The sequence below is a fragment of the Palaemon carinicauda genome, chromosome 8 (assembly GCF_036898095.1).
Source record: "Palaemon carinicauda isolate YSFRI2023 chromosome 8, ASM3689809v2, whole genome shotgun sequence".
Classification (NCBI taxonomy): domain Eukaryota; kingdom Metazoa; phylum Arthropoda; class Malacostraca; order Decapoda; family Palaemonidae; genus Palaemon; species Palaemon carinicauda.
The window spans coordinates 6,719,965-6,729,559 of record NC_090732.1 but is presented as its reverse complement, the minus strand read 5'-3'; the positions used below and the strand labels follow the sequence as shown (position 1 = coordinate 6,729,559).

At 35.2% G+C, this 9,595-nt stretch overlaps 1 protein-coding gene across 1 annotated transcript; it reads right to left on the bottom strand.

Moving 5' to 3' along the window:
- Nucleotides 1–2,614: 2,614 nt before the first annotated feature.
- On the bottom strand, nucleotides 2,615–3,196 carry LOC137644781 (uncharacterized). Its single transcript, XM_068377676.1, has one exon. The coding sequence runs from the start codon at nucleotides 3,194–3,196 to the stop codon at nucleotides 2,615–2,617; it is 582 nt and encodes a 193-aa protein (XP_068233777.1).
- Nucleotides 3,197–9,595: the final 6,399 nt, after the last annotated feature.

Genomic DNA, 9,595 nt, shown 5'->3' with positions numbered 1-9,595 from the left:
CTCTCTCTCTCTCTCTCTCTCTCTCTCTCTCTCTCTCTCTGAAAGCAACCATACGCTATATTCTTTGATGTTGTGAATCATTTGAAACTAACATCTCCAGCAATTCTCTAATGAAAGGGGTATTTTAGTAAGAGGAAATATCACTGGAGTTGCTTGGCATATCCGCAAGTGTCTATGGAGACCTTGGATCCGAATAATACACTGGGAATCTTCATAAGATTAGTGAAAACATTTATTTCTTTTACTTCATTGATGCAGGATATTCGGAGATAAGTATTCATGAATAGAGTTTTTCACTTCAATAGATACAGAGAGAAAAAAGTTACTTGTATTTAGATTACTTAAATATTGGGATGAATGACACAATATCATGAGACTTCCACCCTGCTGATAATCCTAAAGTTTTTATTTATATGTATTTTCTTGTCTAACTTGCTGTTCAGTGAAATATTGAATATATATCTTGAAATTCATGTAATAACTTTCTCTACCGTGCTATATATGGGTAAATTTATATGAACAATATCTTAGTTTTATTCATACTCATTTTCAGTTTTATGTGTTTCTCTATTCAAATCTTATTTAATATCTTGCAATTACTCTCATGATTTACTAAATAGAACTATGTCACCTGCAAATCCTAAGTTTTTAAGGCATTTCCCATTAATGTTTATTCATACATTTTCCCAATCTAAAGTTTTAAAAACTTCTAGGCGTGCTTTGAATAATTTAGATGGGGTCTCCCTATCTAACTTCTTTCCCAATCAGAATGTTTTCACTATCTTTATGTAGTTGTAGCATTATTGTACTTTTTGTATAGATATCTTCAATTGTTCTGACATAAGATTCGTCTATTCCTTTTTTAGTACGGGGTTTCATTACTGCTGAAGTGTTGACAGAATCAAAAGCTTTCTTATAGTCCTTCCATGAATAAATATGGTTATTGCATCCATTGTAAGATATTTTGTGTACTTAAATATGTTCAGGCATTCTGTTTTTCCATTGACATTAAATACCGCCGAACCTATTATATTTTGGTTATTAAAATCATCAGGATAATCTTCTCTTAGAGTTTCAGTAATATTTTTAATTTCATCAAGACATCGTATATTGATTGTAATGTATTTTTCTTATGATATCCCATTTGAGCCCCAAGGGAAGTTAATTTTGCATTTTAAAAGGCTTCTCTTTTTTTTTTCTTTTTGGTCCCATGATGTCGAGGCATTCAAAAGAAGATTTTTACTCTTGACTTATTCAATTCCCAATCCTTATACCAAGGGAAACAAACCCTAGAATAAATAAATGTCATTCTTTGCTAATCCAACATGTGCTTGTGTATATAAATTAAAGATTTTGATAAAGAGTACAAGGAGGTGAATTTCCCATGATACTATTAACTTTACATTTGTGATACCTGTCCCCAAGAAGCATTATACATAGGAAGGAGATACAATCATCCATTTTGTTTTTAGATTGAATTCAAAGTTGTTTGATTTGGTTAAAGCCGTATTTAGTTATCTTCATTTCGGATTCTAATTTATAATGACAATACTCCTACGAGAGAGTATTTAGCCATTGTAGGCTTTTAATTCCAGTCTCAAAGTATATTAGAAACGCATTGTTCATTAGTTTTAAGGCCTTGTCTAGATTTAATGGGAAATGTGCAGCCCATGATACCAGCGTTTTGGACAAAAATGTAACACGTCTATATTAGGCGCTTTGATCATATGGAAAATCACATGAAGACTTGATGGCTTGATTACATATTGATAATAAGAATATCTGTATTACTAAATTTGATAAATTGATAGGAAGAACATTTTAAATAAGTAAAAAAAGCACATAAAGGAGTAAGGGAGTGCGCTATATAAAGGTCTTAAGGATTTAAAAAAAAAAAAAAGGAGTGGTTCATGAAGACTAAATAAATGGTATCTTTAGTATTAATGATCATGATAATCATTAATATTCCAACCGTCAGGAGGTAAAGGGTAACGATAATCATACAAATTCGGGTAACTAGATGATAATAAGTCTTGAAGATGCTGAGCACAAGATAATGGCCTACGTAGATCATACGGATACCGATTGCTAAATGGCTTAAGAACATCAGAGAGGCTTGCATCTTTATGACTCAAGGCGATCTTAAGGCTTGTGAATAATTATATAAGTCAATCTAGCTATTGAAATCTTTTAAATATTTTTATGATTCTTTATTACTTTAATGTTGTTATTGTTTTTAAAATATTTTATGCTGATTTGTCATGACTTCTCTTGTAGTGTATTTATTTCTTTTTTTTCCTTACCTCACTGGGCTATATCCCTGTTGGAGCCCTTGGGCTTATACCATCTTGCTTTTCCAACTATGGTTGAAGCTTAGCTAGTAATAATGGTAAAGTCCTCATGATTTTCCTCAGACATTGTCTTCCAGTTATGAAAATCATTATGATATTCAGGGCCCATTATCACCTCGTTATGAAAATCCTTATTATCTTCAGGGCCCATTATCACCTCGTGAAAATCCTTATTATCTTCAGGGCCCATTATCACATCGGTATGAAAATCTTTATTATCTTCAGGGCTCATTATCATCTCGGTATGAAAATCCTTATTATCTTCAGGGGCCCATTATCACCTCGTGAAAATCCTTATTGTCTTCAGGGCCCATTATCACATCGTTATGAAAATCCTTATTATCTTCAAGGCCCATTATCACCTCGTGAAAATCCTTATTATCTTCAGGGCCCATTATCACCTCGTTATGAAAATCCTTATTATCTTCAGGGCCCATTATCACCTCGTGAAAATCCTTATTATCTTCAGGGCCCATTATCACATCGGTATGAAAATCTTTATTATCTTCAGGGCTCATTATCATCTCGGTATGAAAATCCTTATTATCTTCAGGGCCCATTATCACCTCGTGAAAATCCTTATTGTCTTCAGGGCCCATTATCACATCGTTATGAAAATCCTTATTATATTCAAGGCCCATTATCACCTCGTGAAAATCCTTATTATCTTCAGGGCCCATAATCACCTCGGTATGAAAATCCTTATTATCTTCAGGGCCCATTATCACCTCGTGAAAATCCTTATTGTCTTCAGGGCCCATTATCACATCGGTATGAAAATCCTTATTATCTTCAGGGCCCATTATCACATCGGTATGAAAATCTTTATTATCTTCAGGGCCCATTATCACCTCGTTATCAAACTCCCCGTTAACCCCAATGCATCATTACTACCGAATCTATCAACATTATCACTTTTGGCTCAGTCACCATCAACCCACAATTATCTCCGATCTTAAGATAGCTCATTTAAATCCATTCATCATTCGCCTTGCAATGAGGATGAAGATCAAAGGGACCTTCGCTCTGATCTGATTATGGGGGATAAATCTCCCACCTGTCACGCACGAAGCCATCGCTTGCTTACGACTTGCTTGATGTCACATCTGGCGACAAGCTGATTAATTTCCTCATCACGCGACGCGTCAGGCGCAGCTAAAAGGGGAATGTCTTTCGTCGCATCTTGATTACGCCAGGCCGGTGATCGTTGGAGTATTGTTGTTATTAAGGTTGTAAACGGCTTTATGGTGTCGTGAGAATTTTGAATAGGGGTGGATAACGATGTTGTGAGCTGTGGTGTTCTTGTTTGTTGGCTGTGAGCATGAGGTTTTGTCTTTTATAGCGGTACATTATTATTATTATTATTATTATTATTATTATTATTATTATTATTATTATTATTATTATTATTATTACCTCCGCCATCGAAGTTGGAATGAGGTTATGTTTTATCCCCTGTTTGTGTGTGTGCGTGTGTGTGTGGTTTGAACAGCTTCCTGGCCACAATTTTAATCGTAGAGTAATGAATCTTGCAGGGATTAACTGTTATGTAAAAAGTTGGAAATAATTGAATTTTGATAGGTCAAGGTCACGGCAAGCAAAATTTCCAATTCACGTCACATAATCAGCCATAAGTTTGGACATCGTTGTTACAGAGACTTCAAACTTGGATCAAATTTGAGTGTATGAAAATCTACGCCAATCAATACATGTTAAGGTCAAAGGTTAAGGTCGAGCAAAATATTGAGAAATAAGCTCCCGCGGCGGACATCTGTGCTCTACTGAGGGCCCCTCTAGTTATTATTATTATTATTATTATTATTATTATTATTATTATTATTATTATTATTATTATTATCATGTCGGATTTAAGAAGCTAAACTGTATCATTGGCGAATCAAAAACTTTGAAAGACTATTGGAAGAACTAATGTGAGCCCCTTTTTACGCCAGACCTATGATAATCCCTTCAATTGAAAAATGTTGCAACATAAATAATTGTGATTCTAAATTATGATAAGCCGGACTAAATTATTTTTACAATAAGCAGCAAGTAAAATCCTCACTATTATTACGGTCAAGCGTTTATGAAAGACAAATTGTCATTGCTAAAGTTAGTTTGATAAACATCCAATGTTTACTCTCTGTTTGACTCATGTCGAGGTGGAGATCTGTTTTCTTCTTAATGTATAGAAAAAAGAAAAATATATTCAACTAGACGGGCACTTAAAGCGCTGACCTTCGCCGCAGCAGTTATTTCTTGACCGTTTGCTCGACCGTGACTTTGACCTTCCAAAATTTAATCATTTCCAGCTTTTACATGACAGTTAACCCTTGCAAGTTTCATTACTCGACGATTAAAACAAACACACACAAACAAGGGGTAAAACATAACCTTCTTCCAACTTCGTTAGCGGAGGCAATAATATTAAATTAAGAATTAATATGCATATTTTGTCCAGCTACTTTATATTTATTAACTAAGGTAATATTTGTAATTATTACTTTATGTGAAGCTCATAACAATTTTTTTTCTTCCAGTGCTAACAGATTAAAATCAGTCTTTTACATAATAACGGAATGTTTTATACAAATATTCATATGTGAATGAGGTTGTCTTTTGTGTTAAATTTAGCCATTATTCATAAGTACAGTACTCATATGCATATACATATATGCACATATACGTGAATGTTATATGTATGTATATATGTGTCTGTATGTATGTATACATAAGATTATATTTATATAGAATTAGTGTTAAAACATGTAAATCCGGATTTATTCAACAAGAAATATATATATAACCTAAATGGAATCCTCAGGTCATCTATGATGTTAATCTATATTTAATCGCATCACAATTTAGATACTCACGTTTTACCTTGTTTTTCAAGAGATGAAATAGCTTCCTGTAGAGAAAGGTTTATCTTTCCTCTTCCCTCGTCTCTCCATGGTGACTTTTAATTCCATTTTTGTATAATCATCATTATCATCATCATCTCCTCCTACGCCTATTGACGCAAAGGACCTCGGTTAGATTTCGCCAGTCGTCTCCAACTTGAGCTTTCAAATCAACACTTCTCCATTCATCATCTCCCACGTCACGCTTCGTAATCCTCAGCCATGTAGGCCTGGGTCTTCCTTGTTCTTTCTTTTGTATAATAAATGTAATTAATTCAGACTGCGTATTAAACGGTTGTAAGCGATGTCATACCGGAAACCTAAGGACATAGTACTCTATACTGCCTTAGTTAAGAAGAAAATAATCAGTAATACAGCTCCTCACTTTTGATTTTTTCAAGGGTAGAAAATGATATTTGGAGTCTCATCGACCCCAAAAAAGAAATGGTTAGATGTTTTCGCTGTTTAGTTTGGCACAGTGCTAAGTCTTGTCGGCTCGTCAAGAACTGCGAACGGATGGTTGGTTACAAACAATTTAAACGTAACTTTGTTTCTCCTGTCGATTCTGGGAACTGTGCGCAAGTTTGACGGACGTTAGATAGGGACTGAAGGTCCATTTTTCGGTGGAAAATAGAGGCCATCGAGTGATTTTCTTTGGTTGCTTTAGTTGTAACTTAGGAATCTATTGTTTTGAGTTTATTGCGTAGAATTGCAGATGATTGCATTGAATAATGCTGTAAGAAAGATTAGTTTTTATTTCATGTAATCAATTATCACTACTCAATGGTATTTAAATGGTATCATATATTTACTTATAAACGCTTAATGGTAACGATATAATAATGTATATTTTTTACCCAGTGCTTGTGTAATTTGATTTGTGTACGGAAATTGTTTCCTAAGCTATTTTTACCTCTTGATAATTGCCTTATGATTTGCTTATTGTCACTTGGAAATGTCACTTAGGTCATGAAATTTTGTGATTACTTGTTGTTAGATTTGACCATCCTTGTACTAACACCAGCTCACGCTCGCTAGCTTTGAATCGTCTGTGTCTGGTGGTTGTCGGACGGGACTCGAGTCCCACTTAAACTCGTTAGTTCCTGTGGTCGGTGCAACCTCGCAATCCTTGTAAGCTAAGGATAGGGGTTTTTGGGGGAGCCTATAGCTTATCAGCAGCCATTGCCTGGCCCTCCTTGTTCCTAGCTTGGATGGAGAAGGGGCTTGGGCGCTGATCATATGTATATGTGGTCAGTCTCTAGAGCATTGTCCTGCTTGATAGGGCAATGTCACTGTCCCTTACATCTGCCATTCATGAGCGGCCTTTGAACCTTTAAGCCTTTAAACTTATGAATTGTCTTCTTTCTTCCCACCGTTATCCCTACATTAAGGGGTCGGTTGCCTGATGCGCCCTCTCCAATGCCTTTTATCAGACACCCTCTTCAACCAAACCTCTTCTCTCCATATCATCCTTCACCTTATCTCGCCAGCTTATTCTCTGCCTCTCTCTTCTTTCCCACCGCTATCCCTACATTAAAGGGTCGGTTGCCTAATGCGCCCTCTCCAATGCCTTCTGTCAAAGACATCCTCTTCAACCAAACCTCTTCTCTCCATATCGTCCTTCACCTTATCTCGCCATCTAATTCTCTGCATCCCTCTCGATCTTCTCACCTTAACAGGTTCCTCCCCGATAACTTATGAATACTAATTCATTATTCTTGTGGACCATAATTAAATCACCTTCCTAACCGACGTCTACCTGTCATACTGCTTTTTCACCTGCAATAATTAGAAATCTTGACACAGCATCGTCGCCAGCTCAAGGATTCTTGTCCATGTCAATTTTAGGATACCTAGAACGTGTTTGCTGGAATTGGGGGTTTTGTCTGGAAACCTGGATTGGTTGGAGAAAAGTAAACAAGTTTCTTTTGGTTGGCGTCCTACTCCGTTAGATGCCTTGTACAATGAGTGTTTATTTCCCTTAAGCAATACATGGCTACTTACCTAGTGAATCAATGGACATTTGTTAAACTTAGAAACCAATTTTTTTTTATATGGAAAGTGCGATGATCATTTGTTTATTACCTATAAAAACTTGTTTGTCAATAGAAATTTTCTCATCATTTGGTGATCATGTCTTAAAGTTATTGCTAATAATGATTAAAACAATGATAATTATGATAATAGTAATAGTGGTTGTAATAATAATAATAATAATTATAATAATAATAATGTTCTCAACAAAAGAAACTCGCCCAAATTGATATCTTGCAGATAGTTGTTTTTTTATATTTATAATTGAGTACTTGACCTTTTAAAACTTTTCTTAGAACATCCTAATTTAATATAATGACGTTATCATATAGTAAAGTTTCATAAAACTAAGTATTCATAATTAAAGATTACTAATAAAATTGTTTGTTTCCTTTTTTTTTTCTTTATATGAGCTTTAGATAATTTTATTAATTTATTTTGTAATCCTTTTAATCCCTCCTTATTTTGCATTTCGATATTATTGTATAAAAGTTGTTTGATTGGTTTCAGAAGTTAAAATGATACCAAATGTGAGAGTACAGGTATGGTTGATTAATTTGCATCATACAGCGCTGAATGGCCTTTGATTGCCCCAGTGCTTGGCTTAAAGGCCTAAATTTTAAATTTAGTTCAATTCGGGTAAACCATGAAGTTCTATCATTGTAATCATTGTTATTATTTGTTACTATTTTAACACGGGCAGGTATCCTTCTGTAACAAGCATGGAAATAATACGTATAAGATGCATTGAAAACTATGAATAAAGATACATTAAGAAGTATTTATATATAAGCAACACAAATGTGTAATTGATTACAAATAAATGAACGTTTCATAGCGATTTTTCTGTGCAAAAGTTTTATCAAGCTTCAGTAAATGACTGTCTTACTCTAATTTGTACTATATGTAGACTGCCAATTGAGGTAGTTCTCTGTGTTTTTTTTTTTTTTTTTTTTTTTTTTTTCTGGTACAGTAATGAGGTTCGATGGGTGATTCTAAATTTATGTATTTATATCTGCACTGTATTCCACTATATACTCCACAGAGTAGAGGAAAAGTAAATCACTCAAGACTATCACGAAATTATTTGTCAGAATAGTTAATATTGGCTTTAAGACGTTCCAGGATAAATTCTAAAGCAATATTTGTGAATTTATGTGAAGATCTTTTTCAAAATCGCAAATTTTCTTTTAAAAGATCAACCAACCACAAAAGGCATTAGTCTTCAGAGAACGTAAAAATCCTAAACGTCTTCAACGTCAATAGCTGCCAACCTTCACTCTAGCTCCCGTCCTAAACATGATTCGTTAAACAAACACGAAGTAAAGATAGCGTGGTTCTCTCATCGAATCGCCCGCAAGATTGTTCTCTTCTTCTTCTCTTTTCTCTTATTCTTCTCGCTCTCAGCATGCAAAGTGAAGGGTGATGTGCATACCCCGGCTCTCTTTATTATGTAAACATCCCGTCTATTTGACTTTGTCACAGACCACGGCCTTTATCAAGCACCAGAAACAGAACGCGAGGAATACTTTGCCTCTGCACCAACACAGCATGATGAAAGGATAACAAACAAAGGGCCATGATAGGTGTCTTAGATCCCAACAGGTGGCGGTGGCATTGATTTTGGGTGTGAGAGAGAGAGAGAGAGAGAGAGAGAGAGAGAGAGAGAGAGAGAGAGAGAGAGAGAGAGAGAGAGACTGACTGCCAGTCAGTCGCCTGTAAGGTTTATATTAAAGCTCTTATTTTCTAATGGTTTAGCATCTCGCTTCAGTTTTACATTAAAAAGAGTAAAACAGGAGAAATATAAGAAACTAATATATATATATATTTATATATATATATATATATATATATATATATATATATATATATATATATATCTATATCTATATCTCATCATCATCATCATCATCAGCCGTAACTAGTCCACTGCAGGCCAAAAGCCTCAGACGTGTTCTATCCCTCTCTGTTTATGGTTTTTCTATGTCAGTCTATACCAGCAAATTTAAAGGTTTCTAGAGGTCTAAAGGCACCTCATGGATGGCAGAGGCAAGGGACAGTGACATTGCCTTGCGAGTAGGACAGTCCTCTATAGATACTTACCATATATACATATGTTTAGAGCCCAAATCCCCTCTCCACCCAACCTAGGACCAGGGAGGGCCAGACAATGGTTGCTGATGACTCACCAGGTAGCCAGATAAGCTCCCCCAACCCCCATCCTTAGCTCACAAGGATGGTAAGGTTGCATATATCAAAGAAATGTCGAATTTGAGCAGGACTTGAACCCGAGTCCGGCGAGCACCA

What these genes read in the sequence shown, in the direction of transcription:
- LOC137644781 (XM_068377676.1), bottom strand. Translation starts at nt 3,196, where the DNA reads ATGGGCCCTGAAGATAATAAAGATTTTCATACCGATGTGATAATGGGC.